The 26,729-nt window shown below is 44.4% G+C and overlaps 1 protein-coding gene across 1 annotated transcript; it reads right to left on the bottom strand.

Annotated features, from left to right (window-relative positions):
- Positions 1-14,291: 14,291 nt before the first annotated feature.
- STEEP1 (STING1 ER exit protein 1) lies at positions 14,292-23,152 on the bottom strand. The gene is made up of 7 exons (XM_035113944.2): positions 22,889-23,152; positions 21,254-21,371; positions 20,789-20,830; positions 20,310-20,448; positions 19,404-19,493; positions 16,328-16,420; positions 14,292-14,772 (listed from the first exon to the last, which is right to left on the bottom strand). The coding sequence occupies exons 1-7, from the start codon at positions 23,010-23,012 to the stop codon at positions 14,710-14,712; spliced, it is 669 nt and encodes a 222-aa protein (XP_034969835.1). The 5' UTR covers positions 23,013-23,152; the 3' UTR covers positions 14,292-14,709.
- Positions 23,153-26,729: the final 3,577 nt, after the last annotated feature.

The following is a 26,729-nucleotide window of genomic DNA, read 5'->3' as shown; positions in this document are numbered from 1 at the left end:
GTGCTTTTATTCTGCCTGTCATTAATAACTTGAATTATCCACACTTCACTGCTTTGAGTCGTATCGTTTTGCCAATGGTGCCAGTATTATGTGGATTGCAACTGGGAAGACTTAATAAGGGTGGTGGTTTTATTTTTGCAGTATATTTTGAAGCATGGCAGGTGGCGCTGTGGGTTAAACCACTGAGCCTAGGGCTTGCTGATCAGAAGGTCGGTGGTTCGAATCCCTGTGACGGGGTGAGCTCCTGTTGCTCGGTCCCAGCTCCTGCCAACCTAGCAGTTCGAAAGCACATCAAAGTGCAAGTAGATAAATAGGAACCGCTACAGCGGGAAGGTAAACGGCATTTCCGTGTGCTGCTCTGGTTTGCCAGAAGCGGCTTTGTCATGCTGGCCACATGACCTGGAAGCTATACGCCGGCTCCCTCAGCCAATAATGCGAGATGAGCGCGCAACCCCAGAGTCGGTCACAACTGGACCTAATGGTCAGGGGTCCCTTTACCTTTACCTAGGAGCTTTCTGGGGGTGGGGGCTTGAGTAAAATGACCTTGATTGGTCCTTCTCCTAGTGAACCTGCCTCCTTGCCCTGGCCACCTCTACCGATTTACATACCGTAGTTTTGTCCTCTGGGCCCCACTGGCATAACCACCCAGAGGGAGAGTGTAAGCCAAATCTGCTCTCCAAGCACATAACCAGTGACAGGAGCAAGCAGCAGGAAGCACTGATTGGCCACTTGGAAGCAGGTGGGCCTTAGCGAGTTATCCAACAATACTGATGCTGACTTCAGCAAGAAGGGTAATGAGTGGTATTTTCTGAACGGCTAATTGTCCAGGAACCAATATGTTTACTTCTTAGTTCTGCAAAAACGTAATATAAAACAATAGCCCAAGCAACTGTTTAGAATTACTCACGTATTGGGAGGTTAAAGTTACGATATCCAGGAGAAAATATAAAAGCCATCTTCATTCATCCCAAATCACCTTTCTATTAATACCTGTGAGTCACAGGTTGGTTAAAATTATGTTCACCTCTGGCGCTGTGGTTAAACCACTGAGCCTAGGGCTTGCTGATCAGAAGGTCAGTAGTTCGAATCCCTATGACAGGGTGAGCTCCCGTTGCTTGGTCCCAGCTCCTGCCAACCTAGCAGTTCGAAAGCATGTCAAAATGCAAGTAGATAAATAGGAACTGCTACAGCGGGAAGGTAAACGGTGTTTCCATGTGCTGCTCTGGTTTGCCAGAAGCGGCTTTGTCATGCTGGCCACATGAGCTGGAAGCTATACGCCGGCTCTCTCGGCCAATAATGCGAGACGAGCACGCAACCCCAGAGTCGGTCACGACTGGACCTAATGGTCAGGGGTCCCTTTACCTTTACCTTTACTAGCAGCAATAGATGGAGTCCATTGACCTGTTAGAGGTTTTTTTAAAAACAACAACAACAACACAATGCTTTAAGAGGTAAGAAGAAAATAAACATGGGGCTTTTATCTTTAAATTTCACAGGTAAGATTTAACTTTATGCCGAGAATGCAAACATGAAACATACTGGCAGGACTTAATTTCACTTATAGATTCTATTCTACACTAATAGAGTAAATGCAGATGCTGGGAGGATTATATTATAGCTAAAATAGGCCACACAGAAACAACAAGAATTGGCAAGTTAGGGAAAACCCAAGGCTTCTAGAAGAATAAGTTGTTTTAATTCCCCACTGAGGGGGGAAGAGGGACGTGGGTCGCACTGTGGTATAAACCACAGAGCCTAGGGCTTGCTGGTGTTTCCTTGCGCTGCTCTGGTTCGCCAGAAGTGGCTTAGTCATGTTGGCCACATGACCCGGAAGCTGTACACCAGCTCCCTCAGCCTATAGAGCGAGATGAGTGCACAACCCCAGATCATCCGCAACTGGACCTAATGGTCAGGGGTACCTTTACCTTAGGGTGGGAAAGATTGCAAATGTCCCATAAAGGACTGGTCATACTGAGTAGATACAAAATGCTAAATCTCTCTTGTGGTGGCAGTGAAAAATTGGCTTGAGAATCCTGGAAGAAGATGTGGCTATTTTATTGCTGAGCCCCATAAGTCTACCAAGAAACACACATGAATGTGCTCAGCATACACTTCCCCAAAGTAACCGCTAGGACTGATATTTGCAAATACATAATTACAGCAAAACACATTTGATGTCTAAGGCTACCCCAAACTTCGCTGCTTGTGGGAATGGGAATGAAATACTTCTACCATGTTCTAAGGAAACCAGTTCCCATTTTCTTTCCTGCTTCACCAGCCTGAGTGATGGAAAGTTTCATTGTTTAGTACTTGGCTACAAATGGAGACCATAATTGTTAAAAGGCATTAACTGGAACATAGAGTTCAGTTCCAAGGACCTGACCTGGAATCAACACCATAGCTATGGCTCCCTCACTGTACAGCCACTACCTCCTTCTCTGCAACAGTGATATGAATGATATACAGCAGTTTCATCATGCTCACATGGCTGGATGAGGTCCCCTGGTTGCCTATTCCAAAAAAGGCCCAGATTCCTTTCAGGCCCGGCTCTAGGGGTAGTCTCAGTGGCACGGGGCCGTGCTGCGCACCGCACCCGCCCACCAGGGTGGGGGTGCCGGAGCGATCTCCACGCCAGGGCGCCCAACCGGCTTGAGACGGCCCTGATTCCTTTGCCACGTGTTGCAGCTTGGATTGGAAAGGAAGCCATTGGGATTGGGGTTTCCAGTTCAGCAAGTTCACCACCTTCCTACTAGAGGTTGAAAATCTTTCACGTTAAATGTACAATAGGAAGTGCCTTTCTTCTTTTTTCAAAATAAAGTGAGGAAAGAAAAAGTGCATGGAAAAAAATAAAAAGGGTATATTATAGCACACTAAATGTAAACAATTTCACTTCCACACATTATATATATATATATATATATATATATATATATATATATATATATATATATACACACACACACACACACACACACACACACACACACACACACACTAATGCGTATAGACCTATTACTAACATATATTCCTTATTTTTTTCTTTCAAGGGAAAACCCAGTAAGGTCCCTTGCAACACTATTTTGGGATGCACTCCAGGTAACATTAAGCATCCAGCTGATGAGGACTTAAAGGTGTGGTTGTACATACAGTTAATTTTGTGCAAGTAGAACTTGCAACAAACCTTGGAGAGTCAGCCATGATCTCTTTAGTACCTTATTCTGTTCCCCACCTGGTTTTTTGTCTCTTCTTTTCTTCCCCTGATCAGCCAGCCAGCAGTGAACACATTCAGTCCTCAACAGATTGTTGTTGAGTTTTTCCCTCCTTAGGGTTTCTTCCCATAAATATGTTTTGTACTTCTGCAAACTCCAAGTTTCCTACTGCTGGCGCCCCCCTTGGTGATGCCACTTGCGCTTATGGAAACAGCAACACTTATGCTCCAACATCAGAAGCAGAAAGAATAGTACAGTAGTGTCTTATTGTTGCTAAAATGCTTGGCTGAGCATGTGTTGTCTAGTAATTCTTAAAACAGTCTGTATAACAGGCCACTTTTAGCTCTATATGGCTGATTCAGTTCACATTTAAATGTGGCCTTCTAGCCAAGATGGCGTTGAGAAAGCTCTGCATTTAAAAGTGAACTTGCCCAATTTGCCCTTTCAGAAATAATATGCAGACTGCATAAATCTACATAAATCCAGTTCTCCAGCTGATTAATGTGTACAAAAATGCATAAGCTTGGCTAAAATACATATATTAATGAAAATAACAAAACAAAAAGAATTACATTAGAGAAAATTGCTTCACAAAAATATGTATACTAGGGAAAATACCTAAATGTATATTGGGATAAATTTGCATTAAAATGCTTAATAATTTCCATGAGGACTTTAAAAAAAAATCTCAAACTGATGTGGAAATGTGGAGCACTGAACTTAAGGTGGAAACAAATGAGAAGCTGAGGGAAACCAAAATTGGCAAATTCACTCATCCCTCTTAGCAATTAAGGTGTGTCCACTTAGGCTATGAATTGCTTAATAAATAGCACTAACATATCCCCTCATGAGTCAGATATGTTGAAATCAGATGAGCCTTCCTCTCTAGGCATCTGCTGCTTCTTCCCTTTCCCCCGGCCCAATTTATCTCTTGCCAAATTGGGTTATATAACAGTTTCTTTTCCTGGAGAATCAGTGGTGTTGGGGAAATAGTGTGCTATTTTACACCTAACTTGCCACTCCAAACAATTGAGGGAAATCAAACTAGTGAAAGCCATTTTGGTTTGCCCTCTTCTCGACACCCATCGCAGAGATTTCCTAGTGACTCCCTTACAGCTAAAAATTATTGATTTACAAAGAGCCTGTAAGCCAGTATTTGTTGAGGAATGATACTCCCGAAACTACCAAGATTGATTCAGGGGTACCTGGCCGAGATCTTTAAAGCTAAATCTAAAGATGCCTGATTTATACAATGCACACTATCTAGTTTTTTATATATTGTATGTGTTTGGATTTTCAATGTATTTGGATGACTTTGTATGATTTAGTGATTTTACTGTTTTAACTTATGCCAATAAAAGCTAGTACAGTAGTAGTTGTGTGCTCACTTGCTCACTTTACTACTTCTGGTAGTGAAAATGTTCAAGTGAGTAATCTTTGACTTCCCCAGGATTACCTGGTGAGTAACAACCCTCCAGCAGAAGTACAAGGACAACTCCCTCCCTGCCCCAATTCTCCCTGCCCACTTTCTTCAGATGCTAACTAACTACTGTATTGTGCAATTATAGTTGGCAGCGGGACAGTATATTTGATCAGGCAACAGGAGCCTCCAGCCCTTCAGGCTGCCTCCTCTTATCAGGGCCTCATGACTCTTCCCAAATCCCAAACATGCCCCTCTGCAAGACCACACCTCCTCATCAGCCCTGATCCTTGTCCTCCCCAGGTGCTTTTGTCTCTCTGCAATGTGTCCATCTCCTTGAGCTGTGGCAAGGTTTCTTGGTTGCCAGGAAAGAGGTATGCATGGTGTGGGTGTGTGGGTGTTGTAGAAACCTTTGACTTCTGCATGGCTGGAGTGTAATAAACGGTGGTGCAAAGGTAAGAGTCACATCCATGCTCTTTTCCTCACTTTTGATGCTGGCACCAACTGGCTCTGGTATGAGGTCCCCAGAATGTTGCCAAAGAAGGGATAGTACGTTATAGGAGTTTGGGAAGTCGATTTATGACCTAAAAGGGAGGTTCTTTCACATTCATTGCTTGTTATTTACAGAGTGCTTTAATTGGGATAGTAACTTACAATCTTTTATTGACAAGAAGTTGTGTTAGATACTAGGTCATTTGCTGGGAAAGTCATCTGTATTTTAGTGTTTTGTTGGAAGCCGGCCAGAGTGGCTGGGGGAACCCGGCCAGATGGGCGGGGTATAAATAATAAATTATTATTATTATTATTATTATTATTATTATTATTATTATTATTATTATCTGCACAAGCTCTGAAGGGAATGGAAACTGTGCCAAAGGCCTGCCATTCATTTTGGCTGGGCTTGTACAGGAGGAGAAGGGATAGCTTAGCTGGTCAGAGCAGGAGACACTTAATCTCAGGGTTGTGGGTTTGAGCCCCACATTGGGTGAAAGATTCCTGTGTTTTACTAGGTGATCCTTGTGGTTCATTCCAACTACAGTCATACCTCGGTTTAAGTACGCTTTGGTTTGAGTACTTTCAGTTTAAGTACTCCGCAGACCTGTCTGGAACGAATTAATCCACTTTCCATTACAGTACTTTCCATCGGAAAGTTCGCTTCAGGTTAAGTACGCTTCAGGTTAAGTACAGACTTCCGGAATCATGTTAGCCATTTTATTAAGGAAAATAGTTTGTAGCTAAAGTTTGACCACTGCACTGCCACAAGAATCAACCATTGTATAATGTGTGGGAGTTTAAGCTGGCACAAACCTCATTGACAAATCAGCAGGCCCCATGATACCAGCACTCCAATGTTGGCACTGCCTTCCTATAGATATATGGGTGCAAAGAGACCCATTGGGGGAATTTCCCCCAAAACAAACTCTAGGATCAAAGGAGGGATTTTCTTTGGGACTGCAGTGGGAGAGGACCCCCCCCTCCATACAAGTTCTGATCCCTTAATTAGCAGCGATTTGCATGTTAAATCGTCACAGTAATTTGGTCCTAATAGGATCCGAAGAATGTCCAACAAGCTGGTTTCTCTTGCTGCTTCGTGCTTGAATCCTCCTGCTGACTGCTTTAGTGACGGTGTGTTTGTGCTGAGCAGGAATTTTACACAATGTGAAGAATGCATCTCTATGCTCTGTAGGGGAGGGCAAGCAGGCGGCTGAAAAGTTATTGCCAGAGAAGTACATTGACCTTAAGAGCTTGGCCTGGTAAAAAGACAGAGGGAGGGAGGAGCACATGGATAAATAATTGCCAGTTCATGGCAAAAGCCAGCACTACTAGGAACTATATGTTGATCAAACAGATGTCACCATGCACTATCACAGATATAGCTAGTCCAGGGAGCTTTTAACCTGGATACATGTAAAAAAAATAGTAAGTAATGCCAGCAGGTACTGTGCACAAGATTAATAATAATAATAATAATAATAATAAATTTATTATTTATATCCCACCTATCTGGCTGGGTATAAATGAATTGGATTTCACTGTAAGCGTGAAAAAAAGAAAAGTATGTTCAGAAATAGAAAGTAGTACAGCTCTTTCTGGACTGTACCACTTCAGGTTTTAAAGGTAATGGGACCCCTGACCATTAGGTCCAGTCGTGACTGACTCTGGGGTTGCGGTGCTCAATTCGCGTTTTTGGATGAGGGAGCCAGTGTACAGCTTCCAGGTCATGTGGCCAGCATGATTTCTAGTGAACTAGAGCTACACACAGAAACGCCGTTTACCTTCCCGCTGTAGCGGTACCTATTTATCTACTTGCACTTTGACGTGCTTTCGAACTGCTAGGTTGGCAGGAGCTGGGACCAAACAACGGGAGCTCACCCCGTCGCGGGGATTCGAACCACCGACCTTCTGATCGGCAAGCCCTAGGCTCTGTGGTTTAACCCACAGCGCCACCCATGTCCCTCACTTCAGGCTTTAGGCTGAGATATTTGTTTGTTTTTATATGCCTGTTGTCTTTGTCCATGGAGTTTTCTTGGCAGGGATACTGGAGTGGCTTGCCAGTTCCTTCTCCAGGTGGATCATGTTTAGTCAAAACTCTCCACTATGACCTGTCCATCTTGGGTGGCCCTGCATGGCATAGCTCATAGCTTCTCTGAGTTATTCAAGCCCCTTCGCCACCACAAGGCATTGATCCATGAAGGGATCAATGAACATGAGTCTGACCAACTGCAGGAGGCAGTGGAAGACAGGAGTGCCTGGCGTGCTCTGGTCCATGGGGTCACGAAGAGTCGGACACAACTGAACGACTAAACAACAACAACATTTGTTTGTTTAATATGTTTACATGCCGTCTTTTCACTTCAAATGAAGCATCCAAGGCAGCAAACATATTTTTGAAGACCCTAAAAAACAATTTAAAATACAGAATGGATGAAAGTCAACAATCTAGGAAATGCCTGGCAGAGTACATTTTTAGAATATGGTTAGGTCAAAATACCACTGGAGCAAGAAGCTTTACAGCTGCATTGGAACATAAAGGAGGAAAGGGTGAAATGGACCAGGGAGTTCCAGTGCTTGGGCAGCAGAGAACAAGTGTTGTCCCATAGAATAAGAAGAAAACACACCTTCCCATAGAGGTATATGAGAAAAATCTCCCTGACATAATAGCTTTCCGAAAATCCCACATCAACGTGTGGAAAAGCAAACACACGCTAAAGACAATCTGTTCTGATCTATGCTACAAAAAAAAATAAATCTTGTTAAAACATGTGTTCATGTCAGCTGTGCAGTTTGGTTTAGACCAAACCAAACCAGATGTAGAAACTTTCCTCTATATCCAAAGCTGCTTACCTGTCAAACAAGTTACTCAGCAGGTTCAGGCCAACCGTCAGGTATGCTGCTTCCTTCAGAAAGTGTGAGTCCTATCCTACATTTTCTTCATCCTCCTGCCTGCAAGTTTTTGTAGACAATATGATTTTCAGATATCTGGCAGTGCACAGAACTTTTCCTTATTTGAGAACAGTATAACGCTGCAGGTAACTTTTAGTTTATAATTTTGGCACTCTAAATTTTGATAAATAAATCACAAAAATCATTTTAAAAAAATAAAATGAAATAAATGTTCGGAATTTCAGCTTCCTTCTAGCTCAGTCTTTGCTAACCTGGAACATTCCAGAAGTTTTGGACTATAAGCTGCAGTTCAAAACATCTGGAAGGAATCAGAGTAGAAAAGGTGGACTCACTCACTGGATCATCACCTTGTCGTGGTGAGTGGGCTTGCATGTTCCTATGACCCTTGTGAGCAAAGCCGTCGGGAGTCTCATACTCCCAGTTGGGTCACCCAAAGCAGTAAGGTCAAAGGGGAGGAGCTAGACCAAGAATGACCCAAGAAGTCCTCAACGGCAGAACAGGCGGATGATAACAAGTGGTATGTTACAACGGCTGTGAAGGCGGATGCAGGTTGTAGCAGATAAGAATCTGCTGGTCGTCATGATACTCATGCCATCGGAATAGAGCCTTACTGCTGTGCACTGATCTACACACATAAAACAAATTCATGCACGATGTCCCCTAACCCCCACCAATTGTAAAAATTCAACCCACACTTGATCAAAAGCCACCTCATAAAAGGCAGTTCTAGAGGGAATTACCCAGGGAGGACAGCAAAACCTATATATGTCGTACTGGAGCGACACCCAACCGTGAGTGGTGTAAAAATCAACATCAATCAATTGTCTGTTTGTGCTCTACCACTGAACCACTGCCCTCTGTACATGACAGTTCTTTATTAAAAACAGAGAATACTGAATGACCCTTATTTCAAATAAAACTATTCCTGGAGTGCCCCTTGCCTTGTTTTTATTTTCTACCTCGCCTATTTTTTTAGACTACAGGATTGGCAGCAAATGAATGTACAATATGTATATAAAATTTTAAAAAGGCTGTTTTCTTTTTTGATTGCCCCTTGGCTTGGTCTCATGAGAGTTATATTCCAATTCATCTGGAAGGCACCAGGTTGGCAAAAGCTGCCCTCATGTATGGTTTTTGTGCATGCATGGAGCTGGGTTGTTGTTGTTTGGATGGAGGGAGGGAGTATTCTGTTATGTAGCCCGCCTCATCCATACACTCCCAAAGTGGTACAAATTCTGCTGAGCACACCTGAGTCTCTGAGTGCTAAGAGATCTCAGGAGTCCCAGCAAATATATTGGGTTTCGTATCCTTGGAGTGAAGGTCACTGGAAGCCTGCCAGTATTGGTTTTTCCTGTGATGTAAGGCTTAATTAGTCATATATACAGGCTGAGTGCAGCATGGGAGGCTCACAATATTAACACTGCTGTATTTGACTAACTTTGGCTTAGACTACTAGGCCCTTTGAAGTTAATGGACCTCAGTTGGTTATGGCCATTGACTTCAATTTACTACTCTGGGCAAAAGTGAGATGAATGCAACCCCAGGTTTTTAGGAGTGCCAGGGCCAGACTTCAGGGGGCTTCCAGCATGGTCTTCTCTCTCTCTCTCTCTCTCTCTCTCTCTCTCTCTCTCTCTCTCTCTCTCTCTCTCTCTCTCTCTCTCTCTCTCTGTGTGTGTGTGTGTGTGTGTGTGTGAGACGCGAACTTATATTCCTTATTGAAAAATAAAAAGTACAAAATTACAAGTGTGCAGAGTAAGATAAGACACAAAAAAAGAAGAAACAAGAAATAGTACCCATGTAGAAAACAAAACAGAACAACAACAAAAAGATATTGCTTACATTACCCCCCAAAAAAGGGTGGGACTTGTTATTGTAGTCAAACAGACCTTAATCTAGTATGGTATTTATAAAAATGAATTCCAAATGTCATTAAATTTGTCAATGGCAAGTCTACATTTGTAAACAACTTGTTCATGTTTAGCGAGTTTGGTGACTGTGCTGAAATCTCACACGCTGAACACCTTGCCACTCACAATGCAGCCACTTAGCCTTGGGCAGCAACCATACCAACGTAGCTCCTGATTGTGGGGGGTGGCGGCCATCTTAATTCCTCCAAAATGTGATGCCCTCATCTATTCAAGGTTGGGCTCCCATTCAAAACTAGTACTACAGGTACTGTCCATCCAGTTCACCACTACAACCATCTGGAAGCCTGGCAGGGAGGGCAGGGAGTTGCGACACAGCCAGTTTGGGCCAGTGAGGTCCCTTTCTGAGCCCCACAGAGATACTTGGCCAATGCCCAGCCTGACCAGCTGCTACCTCACCTGGCCTTTGTAAGGACATAGCACTCGATCTGATAGACAGTGGCCTCTGTGTCTCTTTTCAGCTCCACTCCAAAGCCTGACTGCCCTTTTTCAGGTGGGCACACCTTTCTGGCATTTCATCCAGCCAGATGTGCCAGAGGGGTGAGGGGAGGTCTGCTCATCTTCCATTATTAGAGTCTCCAGCTATTTCTTCCCATGACCACTCATTGTCCAGAGCTTGCCATTACAAAGCATATACTTAAGAGTCATACCTCGGGTTAAGTACGCTTCAGGTTGCATACTTTCAGGTTAGGTACGCAGCGGACCCGGAAGTGTTTACTTCCGGGTTCCGCCACACGCGCATGCACAGAAGCGCTCTATCGGCACTTCGTGCACATGCGCTATCGCTGCTCGGGTTAAGTACTTTTCGGGGTGCGAATGACACCTCGAAACTAATTAAGTACTTAACCCGAGGTACCGGTACCACTGTAATAGAGAAGGAACTGTCCCCGCTCCTTCCTACACAGAAACCAATCTTGCAGGTATAAAACATGGGACTAGAGAGGACTCAGAAAAACATCCCAAATTCATTGCAGCATAATTGGTCAGAGATTCGGGCAAAGAGTGACACCTCCCTGCTACAGTGTGTGTGGGAAAAAATAGCTGAGCCCGTCAGAGACTGCAGATCAAGCATTCTGCAGCAACTGAATGAAGACTTTTGACTTCCATGGTTGTGAGAATGACCTTCAGCAGCAGGAAAGTGCTTACTTTCCCCTCCCCTTTCTCGTTTGCCCTTTGTCACCTGACTGAAGGTCACTCATGGGCCATGACAGTGTCCCCTCCCTCCCTGCTGCTGTGTTTCCTTTTAAGGATATTCAAGATGCCAGGAAGTGTTTTTTACTTGATTAACTAAAGCTCCACCTTTACTTATGTCATCATCACAACGCTGGGAAACTCTCTCTGAGTAGGCCTGCTGGGGCATTTGCAAACCGAAGGAGCGGGAACTGCTCCTCCTGAATCTGGAACGAGAGAAACGGTGGCCACACTCTTAAGATTAACATCCAAATCATTTTCAAAAGCAGAGTTGCCTCACTCTGCATCCTAAACTTGCTAACGATTTCTAAGGCAGGCAACACAGCGCTGCATCAGTTTGCAAACAAGCTAGCCACATGTTGCTGGACTACAATTCCCAAAATCTCTGACCGTTGGGTATGGGGGGGGGAAGGGGCTGATGGGAGTTGAAGTCCAGCAATCTCTGAAGGATTGCAAGTGGCCGAGCCTGATATAACTATTCAACCCAGTTGTTTGCTAAATGCCTGCAGTAAGCTGGTTCCCTGGATTCCATGCTGTTTCTTTTCGCCCAGAAGGCAGAGACCTGTTCTGACTAAACTACTGCCATTCTTATAAATCCTCTGTAGCCCTCTAAAAGATAACCTATCTGCCGAAGCGTGTGTTAGAGAAGCTACTACAAACATTTTGCTTTTAATTTCCTCTGCTGCGGTCCTATCTTCTTTGGTGTTTTGCTAGCAAGCCTTCTGTTTTGGTTAAACAAACTGATATGTTCTGATTTGGAAGGCTTCTGCCTGCTAGTATCTCCACACTGTTTTAACAACTCCCTTTGACTTCGTTGCCACAACAGCATAACAGTAGCGGAGCTGGATAGTTAAAGGATGGAAGGAGGCAGAATTGTAACAGGAGACCTGTTGGATCACTTCACACTTCATAAGTGGGACTCCTGCCCTTTTATCTCAGTAGGTGGGGGGGGCAGCAATGGATTATTTAGATATAATTAGGTTGAATCTTGTTCCAGCGACAAAGCTGGAGCAAGTTTCTCTTATTGGGGGTTAAGAATTTTACTAAAGTTTTTGGAAGTAGAGGCTGCTCCACTAGAACAAATGGAGCACCATCCCACCAGAAGTCCCTAACTGCCTATTCTCTTAGAATTGTAGAGTTGGAAGGTGCATGACTGTCATCTAGTCCAACCCCCTGCTCGAACCCACGACTCTAAGATGAAGTATCATGCTCTACCAACTGAGTCATCCCAGCTGGGAATTTATATCCAGTCCAGGTCTAGCAAGGGCTATTTTTCCTTTCTTCCTTAGTCCCTTGCAGAGCTCTGCACAGATGTAAAAGGTAAAGGTACCCCTGACTGTTAAGTCCAGTCGCAGATGACTCTGGGGTTGCGACGCTCATCTCGCTCTAAAGGCCAAGGGAGCCGGCGTTCGTCCACAGACAGCTTCATGTGGTCAGCATGACAAAGCCGTTTCTGGCGAACCAGAGCAGCGCACGGAAACACCGTTTACCTTCCCGCCAGAGCGGTCCCTATTTATCTACTTGCACTTGACGTGCTTTCGAACTGCTAGGTTGGCATGAGCTGGGACCAAGCAACGGGAGCTCACCCCGTCACAGGGATTTGAACTGCTGACCTTCTGATCGGCAAGCCTGTGGTTTAGACCACAGCAACACCCATGTCCCTTTTCTGCACAGATGTAGTTGGAGACAAAACAATTGGTTCTGGTTTCACCTTCTGTTGGGCTCTCAGCCCTCAGCCCCATCGGTCGCATTGGGTACCTGCCACCACTGCAGCTCAGAGACATCGGCCCATTCTGTTTCTCATCCTAAGCTTCCTTACAGGTCATTGCGAAGATAAAGGGGTGGAGGAGAACAACACACATCAACACCACAAACTCCCTGGAGGAAGGGTAGTATAAGACCACATTAGCCCTATTATGGCATTGGAGTGTATGGGATGTTAGGGGAGGGATAGTACCTATGGCAAGTGTCACATCATGCAACTTATTTAGGAGTTTGTCCACCTTTTGTCCCCACCCTGCACTCAGCTCTCATCTATGGCTGTCAGTATGCGACAGCAGCCACCACTCAGAAAACTGCTTCAACTGGCTGGGTAAATCCGGAAAGGGTAGCCAGTGGGTCTCACATCTTCAGTGAGGGGTTTCCCTTGCGTATGAGATGAGACCAGTAGTGGGTCCAACAGTCAAGAGGGAAGCTTCTGCATGTCCTGTGGAGGGAGGTAGCCCATCTAGAAGGAAAACTCTGATCCTAAACCTCTGCCGCCTTGCAGCCATACTCATTTGTGAGAAAGGCTTCAGGAGTAAACCTTGAAGCAAAATCTGTACCCACTGCATTGCAATACATCTTTAGGGGAAAGAAAAATCTAAGGCAGGGGTCCCCAAACTAAGGCCCGGGGGGGGCAGATGCGGCCCAATCGCCTTCTAAATCCGGCCCGTGGATGGTTCGGGAATCAGCGTGTTTTTACATGAGTAGAATGTGTCCTTTTATTTAAAATGCATCTCTGGGTTATTTGTGGGGCATAGGAATTCGTTCATATCTTTTTTTCAAAATATAGTCTGGCCCCCCACAAGGTCTGAAGGATAGTGGACCGGCCCCCTGCTGAAAAAGTTTGCTGACCCCTGGTCTAAGGAGTAAACCCTACACAAATCAAGAGTGGAGTCCCAAGAAAGGTTGGGTGGCGCCTTGTACTCCTCCTTCCAGCAACTCCTGCAGCCAAACTGGTGTCAAATGTATTGATCAGCTTTCCTTTGGGTCACAACAGCGATGTGGGGAGTCTTTGTCATCTAAGCAGCCCAGGACCCCTATACACACTTCCCATGCTTGTGCCTCAGAGAGGAGGCTTACTCCATTGTTTCTTGAGGCAGACGGATTTCCCCCCAAAGCAAATATTGTGGTAACGGAGGGAAAATGGTTAAATTCCCTCTCCATGCATTTTTAAAGCCTGCACGATAAATGTCGAGTCACATTTGATGCCACCTGTAGTATGGCTTTTAGTGTGATCAATATCTGGAAGACTGCCCGAGAGCTCCAGATTATCCCCTCTGATCTCTCCAAGGAACGGTGGAATACATAGGTAATAAAGAAATTTAACTTTATGTCAAGAGACATGGGAGGGTGGGAAATGATAAACCACATAAAAACAACTTGTTAGGGGTTTATTTCTCTGTACACATTGTTTCCGCCTTGGCAACACACACTGCTTACAATATGTAAAATTTCTACGTACATATGAAGATTATAAAAATTTAAAAACACTGCACAACAGAGGCAAGCTAAGGCCTCTCTGCTCAGCTCTGCAATGGAAGAAGTAAAATTCAATGGAAGTACAACTCAAAAGGTTTCCGAACACATTAAAAACATGGTGTGCACACCCCAGAATAAAATGCAAAATTCATAAAAACAATGGAGCAGCTCCATCTTCCATGGTAGAAGCAACGAAGCAAATTAGTGATGTCTGGATTTCACTGGGGAGGTTAAAAAAGGACGAAGATGTATTGTGTTTTCCCCTGCCCCTACTTCCTAAATGACATTTCTTGGTTGTCCTCTATATCGATGTTCCTTATTTGAACTGGTTATCAATAAGAGTTCCTTTCATTTTGGCCTTCTTCGCTTCCAGCTCAGCCTGATTAAAACAAAATTTTAAAAAAATTATTAAATATTCTTGGAACATTAACATCCCTAAATCCAGTGTTCATTACTATGTTGGTGCTTCAAAAGACAAAAGACTATAGGAATGTTACATCCAGCTGTGATACTTTTCAAATTGTATTCCAGGGAATAGCAAGTTCCTCAGCAGCTTAACAAAGTATCCTTAGATCAATAATATATTCAGTTCCTGAATATTCACTTCATTGACCACTAACCACATTTCTTCAGGATCTGACATACCACCATGGCTGGATATACCACTAGCAATTCTAGATATTTTATCCTTCTCTATCTGGGTCTCATAGCTCCCTCCAGACACACACACACCCCACTCCACCCCCACCCCTTACTGGCCCTTGAGATGAAACAGGTTTCTCTAAAACCTGCTGTAATGGTCTGAATATTACCCAGCCCAGACAGCTAGTTCCAGGAAGGCACTATTTCAGACTTTTCTTGTTAAAACAGTTCAGTGCTTTTCTAGAACAAATGCTTCGCAACATACTGGTGGCACAAAAATATCTGAAGAGTTCATCATGCCTGTCTGCACTTGTAAGATGTGCTGTTAAAAGAGCAAAAATGTGCTTATTTGGATGATCATATCTCAACTTAATAAGCCTTTTGGGAGCACACACAGCCCCATCACTCCTCCCTGTGCAGAAGGAGAGAATATACCAGGAAATATTCAATTAACCGTAGTTTCCCTTTTTTCTACTTAAGACTAGGAAAATGTCTTTAACAGCACTGGAACAGGTCAACTTGCTAATGTGGAATTGTGTGCTGCAGCTGACCCCTGCTGGAAGCTAGTGCTATTAGCTGACTAGCGATGATTTCAAGCCCTGCTTAGATCAACAGGGAACTTCCTTTGTAGGAAGTGGCTTCAACTCAAGCCACACTACAAAAGAAAACTGGGTCACCTGATGCCATTGTGACATGGAGGTGGTTACCCCAGGATCCAGTCTGCTAGTTGGAAAAGTTTCCCCACCCCCTGAGTCTGGACTGGGAGGGATTCTAACAGTTTCTCATTTGTGCAGTCAGAAGGCTTGTTCCTGTCTTAGCTAACTAAGGGATTATCGCCTCTTACCTTTTGCCCTGCACTTTCCAGGCACATGTCCATGCTTTAACACTCTGTGTCTGAGCATCTTTTTTCCCCTTTTGCCCCACGTTTCCCCCAGAAAAACCTGCTCTTTAAAGCTGAATTGGAGCAAACATCAATTTGGGTTTTCCAAGGATTGACGTTTGCTCCAATTGACCTTTAAGAGCAGTTTTTCATGTGGAAAGTTCTGGAGCAAAAAAATAAAATAAAACCCACCCCAAAACAGGGTGGGTGGGTGCTTGCATGCGGAGCTTTAAATTGTGGATCATTAATGAGAAAAGCGGAGAAAGGTAAGTGTGGATAAGCCCTAAGCTAAAATGTGATTGTCTGAAAATAGCCAGTGAGCTTTACTGTATAGCATATAAATAAAATTATTGCATCTAGCCCAGCCATGAAATGGGAAGGAAGGAGAGAGACGGGGGGGGGGACGACTCACCAGCTCTTGCAGCCTTCTCTTGCTCATGCCCTTCCGCTCCAGCTGCTTCTCAATCACCTTGGCATTCTGTGCATACGAATCGGCAATTTCTCGCTGGTAAAACACACAAGAGTTAGGTTAACACAAAGTCCAACACTGAGTAGTGCTCTGCACCAGAAAAAGTCATTAAAAAGACATTGCAGGTTAAGGAAGTGGCATTACACTTTTCTCCCTACCCCACCATCTATTTTGGGAAGGTATTTTAACTCCTCAACTGCTAACTTCACAACCCTTTTCTGGTGCCCTGATTTCCATTGAATGCCGATACATATACCCTCAGGGTCCTTTCCAACTCCCTCCCTACCCCATACTAAAGAATGTTTACTCAGCAGTATAACATGGTACAGCTTTCGTTTGGCTGTACCATTTGAGGCAAGGAGGGTGAAACTTGACTGCTCAGCCTATGAGAAACCACCCTCTGCAGAGAGCAGCCTAAGATAGTGGAACGGTCTCCCTTGGGAGGTTTTTAAGCAGAGATTGGATGACCATTTGTTGTGGATGCTTTACCTGAGATCCCTGCACTGCAGGGGGTTGGACTGGATGACCCCTGGGTCCCTTCCAACTCTATTATTCAATGATATCTATTTCTACTTTTTGCTCACTGATCTATGTAAGAATAGTTCCATGGGCTTGTGGCTCTTCAAGAGATGCTTCCTTACCCCTCCTCACCAGCTGCAAAGTGGCTTTCATCTGTATATAGTATGACACCACCCTTTTATTAAACAGCTCGCCTCCTTGCCATAGTGACCAAGAATTATGTGCATGAGAATGAGTGGGCTTCATGGTGGAGGGAATGTTCGCCTTGTTACTCTTCTGGCAGCCCACTCAGTAGAAGGCAGTTTCTTTCGCAAGAGATTAGCATTAATTTATAGTGTTTATGTCACACTTTCTATCTAAAAGGCTCTCAGAGCAGCTTGCATAAAGTTATCACAGCAAAAAGCACACTGGCATCAGGGGAAGAAATATCATGATGCACTTGGTATTACTGGACCGCATCTTTGGCCTTCCCCTGGTGTTTCCTTTTGGTCTCCGCCTACTAGGTGTTGGAAGCGCAAAGCAGGGTTTGTTCAGTTTGCAACAAGGGTTAATTCTGTTATTGTTAAAGTCAACCAGCCAAGGGGAGGATGGGTAAAGCCATTGCTTAGCAACCAGACAGAGTGGCATGATCTTCACGGAGGTAGAAAGGGGCCTGATTGGCTCTGTAGTTCTGAGGGAGCTTTTCCTCTGCATGTTTAGTTGAATGTCTCCCAGCTATGTACAAGGCATCAGTGAAGGAAAGACAAAACCTCCCTATTCCTTTCTCCTTGGAGTAACGTGTTTATCAAGACTTTTTTCTCTGGAGGCCATCTGAGTTATTTAAGTCACTTTGCTAATGCCAGGCAACAGCTCCCACTGCTGTCCTCTGAGGCAAAGGAGTGGGGCTACTACCTGGAATTCAGCCCACTTTGCTGGTAGTTGCACTTGCAACAGCTTCCCTTTCTCTGCAACCAGCATGGAAACATAGGCTAGTAGTCTTTCAGGAGGCCAGTTACTGTTGCAGGCTTATTTGCAAGGGTGTATGACATGCACGGTATGTATTCATGGTGCCTCCTTTCTCTACGCCTCAGAGGCAGCTGAGTCTAAGAGGCAGCAGCATATCCATGCTGACATGTTAAGCTTTGTGGCGGAGTGGGAGGTTTCGAATAAAGTTCTCCCTGGCCAAAATCTTTGCAGAGGTGCTCCTGTTGCTACCTGCCAGTGCTGGTGGGTGTACCAGAGGCAGAAATGGCCAGTAAGTGGAGGCCAGCCTTGAATAAAGCCATCACCATGTGTGAGATAGTGCACACCCAAGGCCACCTAGTGCAGCAACCAATTGGCGTGAACTTCTGGGAGGTCGTCAGCAACGACCATGGCATTGACCCCACAGACAGCTACCACAGAGAAAGAAACCTGCAGCTAGAGAGGATCAGTGAATACTACAATGAGGGGCGCTGTGGTCTAAACCACTTGGGCTTGCCGATCAGAGCCTCTTGGGCTTGCCAGTCAGAAGGTTGGCGGTTTGAATCCCTGCAACAGGGTGAGCTCCCGTTGCTCTGTCCCAGTTCCTGCCAGCCTAGCAGTACAAAAGCACATCAAAGTGCAAGTAGATAAATAGGTACCACTGCGGCAGGAAGGTAAATGGCATTTCTGTGCGCTCTGGTTTCCATCATGGAGTACCGTTGCACCAGAAGTGGTTTACTCCTGCTGGCCACACGACCTGGAAAGCTGTCTGTGGACAAACGCTGGCTCCGTTGGCCTGAAAGCCAAATGAGTGCCACAACTAGATAGTCACGTTTGACTGGGCTTAACCATCATGGGATCCTTTACCTTTTACCTTTACTACAATGAAGCATCTGATAACAAGTACGTCTCCCATGCAATCCTTGTTGACTTGGGACCTGGCACAATGGACTCAAGTCAGGTCTGGACCTTTGGGCCAGATCTTCAAACTTGACAGCTTTGTCTTTGGCCACAGTGGTGCTGTAAACAACTATGCCGAGGGCCACTGCACAGAGGGAGCCAAACTAGTGGACTCTGTGTTTGATATGGTAAGGAAGGAGTCCAAAAGCTGTAACTGCCTGGGTGCTGGCCCTGGCCCTGGCATGGGGATGAGCAACATCAGCAATATCAGTGCAGTGCGAGTGTTTTGGGGGACAGTCTGTTCCGCTCTAGTGGTGCATGCATTTTCTGTTCTCCTTGGCGCTTTCCCTGTTGACTTTGCAACCAGATTTACTCATTGTGTCCTTGTAGTTGCAAATGGCATATGAAGAAGTCCATGTCTAAACATCTGATTCAAACATAAAACACATTTTTGTGTTTCACAAATAATAATAATCCTACATTCTAACCAGTTAACCATACTGGAGCTCTTCCCGAAAGGGAAAAAGTCAATTTACAGGGCCAGCAACTGCAAAGGCCAGCTCACACACCGATCTGAACTAGCTGGCCAAATAAGATGGCTACAGAAAGGCAGCCTAGATTTTGCCTACTACCATAGGGAAGGAGAGAGAAAACTCACCGCTTCAATCTCCTCCTCCTCTTCATCAATGGTGGAGACTGTGACTGAACTGAATTTGCCCATGTCTTTCGTCCGTTTGGTCATCATCACCTTGAAAACAAAGGCATGTATATTTTTAATTAAGTGTGCATCACCTTGGGTCTTAGAACCTGGAGCCTTCCCTATATTGCTGGACTCCAAGCTCCTATCAGCCCTAGCCAACAAGACTAGCACTCAGGGATTATGGCATTTGTAGTCCAACAGCATTTGGAGGGCCACATATTCCTCATCCCTGGCTTGGAATATGTAGAAGCAACTGTCCTCTAATTCACAGCACTAGAAGAGCCTCTTCTCTTCTAAAGTGTAGCAGTAACAGGAAAACAATTCCCTTTTGGTGGAACTAGAGCATCTCTGGTCCTCCAGGTGCTTCTGTCTGGACCTTGGAATTCTCCCCAGGTCATGCAGCCCTCACCAGCCCTCCTTGAGCATTTTTGCTTCGCTAGAAAGTATATTTGAACTCTGATCATGCTTCTTGATTGCCTGGATAGAGAAAAGAGAGGGATTTGCAAGTGTGCATAGAAATGAGCCTACTGTTCACATTTGTTGCCTCTGGTCCTGCCCACCACTAGTATTCTGTCCCCAGAAGTTTGCCAACCCTAAGCTTGATGGCCACAGCTGTCTCCTACTGTTCAAGCTGAGCAACAGCCAGGCACTCAGAGCCACACTCAGTTTTGAGCTCCCAGCATGGAAGCAGCCATGATTCTACAGCAGGCATCCCCAGACTGCTGCCCTCCAGATGTTTTGGCCTACAACTCCCATGATCCCTAGCTAACAGGACCAGTGGTCAGGGGTGATGGGAATTGTAGTCCAAAACATCTGGAGGGCTGAAGTTTGGGGGTGCCTGTTCTACAGAATAGACGCCCCTACCTTCTTGGGTGGCTCTTGCTTCTGTGTGTAGATGTTGGTTTTTCCAAAGCCCTGTCCAAATTTGACCACAGCACCATCAACAATGAATGTTACTGGGGCGTTCTTCTGCTGGTGCTGGTAGAAGAGAAGAAGTCCGCACCTAACAAGTAGGCGGATGGGGAGAAAAAGGAAATAAAAAGAATGAATGATCTGCTAATTCATTGGACATTAAACAGAATCACATTGGCTGGCCAGGTATTGCTCAAGTTGTGACAAAGTTATAAAAGCCTGAATCTCTCTCTCTCTCTCTCTCTTTGTGTGTGAGAGAGAGTGAGAGTGAGAGAGTGCACCTGTATGTATATGTGTACAAATAATATTTTAATTAATTATTTAGGAGTTTCATATAATGCTTGATCGAAGAAATTTCCAAGCAGTTTGCAAATAAAATTGTAAATAAGACACTGCTAAAATTTCCAAAATACCTATAACGTCATACTCACTTTCCACACTTTTTTCTGTACTGCCGTTCAATGCCTTCTGGCCTGGGGGAGGAAAAGAGATAGTGTATGAATAAAAGACCCTAACCACACCATACTCTGCGCTGAAGAACTGAACATGAAATCCTAACAACAGCAAGAAGATCACTGGCTTGGGGTGAAAAACATTCCTCCCTCCTGCTATATATTAACAGCGAACTGATTCCTCCAGTGTCAATCTTTCTGTAATTAAAATGGCCCCACCTCACAAAGTAAGGAGGTATCAGCAGCCAAGGGGGAACCCTAAGGTTTGTACAAGTAAGAAAACAAACCTTTAGCAAGGACACCCAACTTCTGAGTAAACCATTTTCAATTCTGTTCTGTCGATATGCAGGCTAGTAGAATGAAAAATGGCAGCCCAGGAACCACAAGGGTGATTAAGTGTTTTGCCTGCACAGCGACTTTGTGGGAGAGGCTGGATCATCCTACCTGCGGAGATAAACGTTTTCCTCCTCTTCGGTGTTGCAGAATTTGTGGGCGTGTTTGGCCGCATCAATCACCCGGGCCCTGTCTCGAGGTCTCATGGGCAGCTTCTCCAGCTGACAATCTGCAGAAACACAGAGACTAGGGACAGTTTTTCACCACATAAGGACAAAATTCTGTCCTGCTAAAGGCCCCTGGGGTCATCTGGCTGTTTTTAGTAAACTAATTGGGAAGAAAATACAAATTTCCATATATTTAAAATGTACTTTCACCCTCACAGCATGTTATAAAGTAGGTCTTTATTATTCACACACACCCCATTTCATTATTTTTATTTTTAAAAACACGCAAATATTTACCCAACAGTGGGGTTGTTAGGAGGCCCTCCTAGAGCTACAATTCCCAAGTTCCCTGGGAAGGAGGGATTCATTATTAAACCATTCTGGGAACTGTAGTACTGTGTGGGGAATAGGTGTCTCCTAACAACTCAGTACCTTTGGGGAAGTAGTTTCCAGGATTCCTTGGGGAAATAGGACTGTTTAAAATGGCATAATACTGCTTTAAATATATAGCTCCTAGGGGACCCAAGTCCCACTGAACTCAATGAACAATAAAAGAGAAGTGTAAAACATTGCTCATGGTGTAGAAAATACAGATAGAAAGGTCCCCCCCCCATAGAACCAAATACTGTAGGTCTGTTCACACTGAATGTGTGCAATGTATCTCTGCAAAGGTACAAGTGTTTGTATGAAAGAGTACACTTTCTTATTAGTTCAGCTGCTGAAGTTTACATGTGAATAACTATAAATAAACAGACTATTTGTATACACAGGGACACAGATTGAACACACTGAACCGCTGATTTGGAAGGGAGCCCAAGGGTCATCTAGTAGTCCAATCCTCTGCAATTAGGAAATCTCAACTAAAGCATCCATGACAGACGACCACCCAACCTCTGGGACAGCTCAGTTGGTGGAGCATGACACTCTTAACATCAGGATTGTGGGTTCAAGCCCCACGTTGGGCGAAAGATTCCTGCATTGCAGGGGATTAGACTAGACGACCCTCAGGGGGGAGGGGGTCGAAGACTCTATGATTTATTGGGGCACGAAAGTAGAAAACATCGTCTGCCTCGTGGTGGGCTATATTTACAAAACCAATCCTTGGTCCATATTTTGCATTTTTATGTCGTGAACTGCCCTTTGATCTTTGGATGAAGGGCGGTGTGTACGAACCAAATAAATATATGATTATAGCACTAAGAGGGGAACAGGCCTCACGAGATGTCTCAGCAGCGCCCAAATCAAGAGGTTCTTGCCCCACCCCCCAAACAAAAAGCGTGGCTGCTGCGCCCATGGCAGCGCCTTGATCAAACTCCAGTTCCCGGAACCTCTTGGTTAGGGGTGGAGAAGAAGGAAGTCCACGGCCGTTGACACAGCAGCATCGCTGAAATTTAAGCCTGCCTGCCTTTGCCTAGGCTACCTCGCAGGGTCGTCGCGAGGACGGGAAAGAACCGCGCCGGCTAAACCCAGAGCCCCGGGTAGGTGAAAGGCGTAGGATTGAAATGGAGGAAGGGGAGAAGGAAAGCGCTGGCTGCGGGATCGGGGCCGCCCCTGCCCCGACCCGGTTCTCTGTGCTCACCCAGGACCAGCACCATCTGCCCGCACAGGCAGTAATAGACGTGCAGGGGCTTCTCGCCGTCGTCGTACTCCTCCCGGTCGCGGGTGTCGGAGCAAACCACGGAGCGGGACACCACCTTGGGCATGGCAGCGGAGGAGGAGGAGGGAGGGGATCGGGCCCCTCCTAGCCTCCGATGTCAGCTCCGCTTGCTCGCGAGGAAGTGCGTTAGGGTTTTACCCCTTTTCTACAAAGGCCCATAGGGCTACCTTAGCTCTGGACGAAACCTGTACCTACACTTCCGGTTCCCAATCGACGAAACAAGAGGGTACTAGCTTGAATAAAATATATTGGGGGCGGGCTAGCTAGATAAGCCTCTCCCACATGATCGAACGCATTGCACATCATTTGAATAGCGAGGCCCATTAACTTGGGGTGGGGGTGGGGTAGCCCCTCAAATATTTGGGGGGGCGGGGGGAATGAAGGGACCTAATCCCCTAGGAGTTGGCACCTATGCCGATGCAAAAGGCGTGGGGCAGAAAACATTCTAGGAGAAGGAAGGGGCAGCAGCGAAGCTCCCCACCCCTCTTCGTATTGTCTTTCTGCCCCGCATTCGTCGGGCTTCGAATATGAACCGGAAGCGGGGGTTTGGGGCAATGCTTATAAGGATTCCCCTCCCCGCTTCTTTTAAACCTCTATATCTTTGTGGCGTCACTGCGTTCTATCTCCACTAGGGGACTCTCCGCCTTCAAACCGATGTAAAGACCCTCAAGCCGATCCTTCGTTCTGATTGGCTCTCCTCCCGGCCAATCCCGAAACGGCCCGAACGCCTTGTGCAGCTTTCGAGGGATGCTCCTAAACCTTGAAACTTTTCCCTGCTAAGTCATGTCGGATGTGGGAGCTCCCGCGACTTCGTTGCCAGCCATGGTTGAGGCAGCATCCGCAGAGTTGTGAGTAGTCGGCATCTGCGTTCGGGAAACATTCTTCAATATAAGCATTTTCTTAAGTGGTTATACACCATCTCCCAAAATTATTTTACAGTATTATTCTACAAGACCACCATGAATGATAAAATGTGCCGGTTTGTTCTTTGCACTTCCAGCATAGGTCATATTTAGACCGGTCCTAGCAGTGAATTTTAAGTTTATTTTCCACAATTGTACCCACAGGTTCAAATCAAACCCACAGCTTGTGCCCATTTAATCATAGAAGATTTCACAAATTCTTCTTTCGTTTCCCAACTGAGTAATATTCTGTACATTTTAGATTAATTTTTAATTCTAGATCTTAATATTTCTTCTTTAAATTGTGATGGTTTTTCTGCAAATCACAATTTCTTGTCTACCTTAAATTTTGAATTGATTTAGTTATAATATAGTCAGTCCAGGCAACATATATTCTTTAATCACTTCAATTTATTTCATTTTTTTGTTCTTCTGAAAAGTCTAACAATTCATTATAGGCACCCAAATTATCCCTCATATTAATTTTTTTCCTTGTATCAGCTTCTGTTGGGGATAACCATTTTGGTGTTTTGTTTTCTAATAATTATTTTTATTTCTCCCATACCCTAATTAAGGGTTGTTGGTTTTTTTGTCATAACATGGTTGGCAAAGTATATAGCGTTGATACCTCTTAAGAAGGCATCACCTGGTTCCATTTTTTCAAACACTTCTTTCATAAATAACCAGGAGATGTTGCCATGCTTTTTCTGCATTGAGAAAGTTCAGGGCAGCCTGTTTTTCATTGTGTACCTTGAGATATTCTATTATGTTTTTAACTTTCCTTACATTATTTTTCAATTCCCTATTGGGGAGAAATCCCACTTGGTCCATATGGATGAACTCATTCAACACTTTTGCTAATCTTGTAATCAGGAATCACAAGACAGAGAAACCAATAGGAGAACACGTCAATCTCCCAGGACATTCATAGCTGCCAAGTTTTCCCTTTTCTCGCGAGGAAGCCTATTCAGCATAAGGGAAAATCCCTTTAAAAAGGGGATAACGGCAGCTATGCAGGACATTCTGTACAAGATCTCAAAGTAGCTGTCTTATTACAAAAGAATTTTGGAAATAGAGAAAGAGAAGTTGCTGAACTGCAACTTATTACCAAACTTAAAACTGTGGAGGGACCTGGTCTGAATAAAGACATTGGATTATTATCTCATTACACATGATAAAGCTATTTTTAGCCATCTCATCCTTTGCTTTTTCCTGTAAGACCAATTGCAGTTGTTAACAGTCATCAACAAGTTTACCAGACCTATCAGTCAATCACCTATTCCCACCACCCTTCTGAGTAATACCCCTCCCACCATCTCACTATATATAAGGGTCTGGTGACTTCTGTTTCAGTGTATCTGAAGAAGTGTGCATGCACACGAAAGCTCAAACTTGTCAATGACAAACTTAGTTGGTCTCTAAGGTGCTACTGGAAGGAGATATTTCACAGATGCTTGTTTTTGCAGTTCTCAAAAGTATGAAGTTGTGTCTGCAAAGATAACATGCCTTTTCTTCACAGAAAAAATGTTATAAAATAAACATATAGTTGAGGGGAAAATCTTAATCCCATTGGAAATTTATATACACAGACTCAACCCCTTACCTCTTAAATGCTAAGTTCCAAGAGGTTCAATGAATAGGTTGTTTGCACAAGTAGCTAAGTGTGAAGCAGTAAAAATGAAAGTGCCACCTTGTGAGCAGAATACTCCACGAGTCTTGGGATCTTTGTGCAATGATAATAATAATAATAATAATAATAATAATAATAATAATAATAATAATAATTTATTTATACCCTGCCCATCTGGCTGGGTTTCCCCAGCCACTCTGGGCAGCTTCCAACAGAAGTATTAAAATACAATAATCTATTAAACATTAAAAGCTTCCCTAAACAGGACTGCCTTCAGATGTCCTCTAAAAGTCTGTGCAAGTCAGTTGCATGTCTGTGCAACTCAGACTTGAGGCAAGTGTTGAAGGCACTTCAGGGCTGGCAACCTCTTCTCAATCCTGCTAGGTTCCAACAACTGCACTAACACTTAACTGTACAGAATAGGCACCTGAATGTAGACGCAAACCCAAAGGGGGGTGGGGTGGAAATAGTAACTGGGATCTGTAAGTCCTTGGGAACACCTTGAAGTGCTTGCCAGTCAACTAATAAGAGTTCACTGGTTCCAGGCCCTACTTCCCAGGGCTCGCCTGGCATTGTCCAAACAATAAAGTCTCTACCCGGAACTTCGGTCCTGCAGCAGGAATCCCTGAAGTTCTCTGCTCCAGTCCTTGGTTCCCCTTTTCCAGCTTTCCACCAGCTGTTTCTCCTCTGCCTGTTCTTTCTGCAAACCACATCAGTTAACAAACATGGCTACACATGCTATAATCTTATTGTACTAGTTGAATACATTGTTTAAATTGTTATTAAGGAAATGATTATTTTTCTCCTTCCAATAAAGTACAGGAGAAAAGTTGTCCAAAAATAAACAGTTAACTTATTAAACCTCACAATAATTTCATAATCATCTGTCTATGTATGTGCTTTGCTTTTATTTAGTTTATGGGAAATGTTACTGAATATTGTCATTGTGTTTTTATTGTGCATTGTTCCATTATTGTTTTTTATTGTTTATATAAACCACATAGAAATTAAACTGCTTAGAAATATTTATTACATTAAGCAGCATATTTTAAAAATATATATACATAATTTGTGCAACTAATATAGAATGGATCTAACCCACTGTCTGATTACACCATATTAAAACCCATCCTGCACTTGAGATTAATCCTGACTACTGAAAGGCAGCTTCTGGAAGGGAGAAATAGCATTTTGCACCAGAAAAAGCTTCCAGTAACCAAGGGCAGCCACA

This window comes from Zootoca vivipara, chromosome Z, assembly GCF_963506605.1.
Source record: "Zootoca vivipara chromosome Z, rZooViv1.1, whole genome shotgun sequence".
Classification (NCBI taxonomy): Eukaryota; Metazoa; Chordata; class Lepidosauria; order Squamata; family Lacertidae; genus Zootoca; species Zootoca vivipara.
This window is presented reverse-complemented; position numbering and strand designations above follow the sequence as displayed.

Excerpts from the sequence above, each read along its gene's own strand:
- STEEP1 (XM_035113944.2), bottom strand. The coding sequence starts at position 23,012 with ATGCCCAAGGTGGTGTCCCGCTCCGTGGTTTGCTCCGACACCCGCGAC. Across the intron at positions 20,449-20,788 it reads TACAGAAAAAAGTGTGGAAA|GTGCGGACTTCTTCTCTTCT; the intron begins GTGAGTATGACG and ends CCTACTTGTTAG. Across the intron at positions 19,494-20,309 it reads AGCAAGAGCCACCCAAGAAG|GTGATGATGACCAAACGGAC; the intron begins GTAGGGGCGTCT and ends TTTGTTTTCAAG.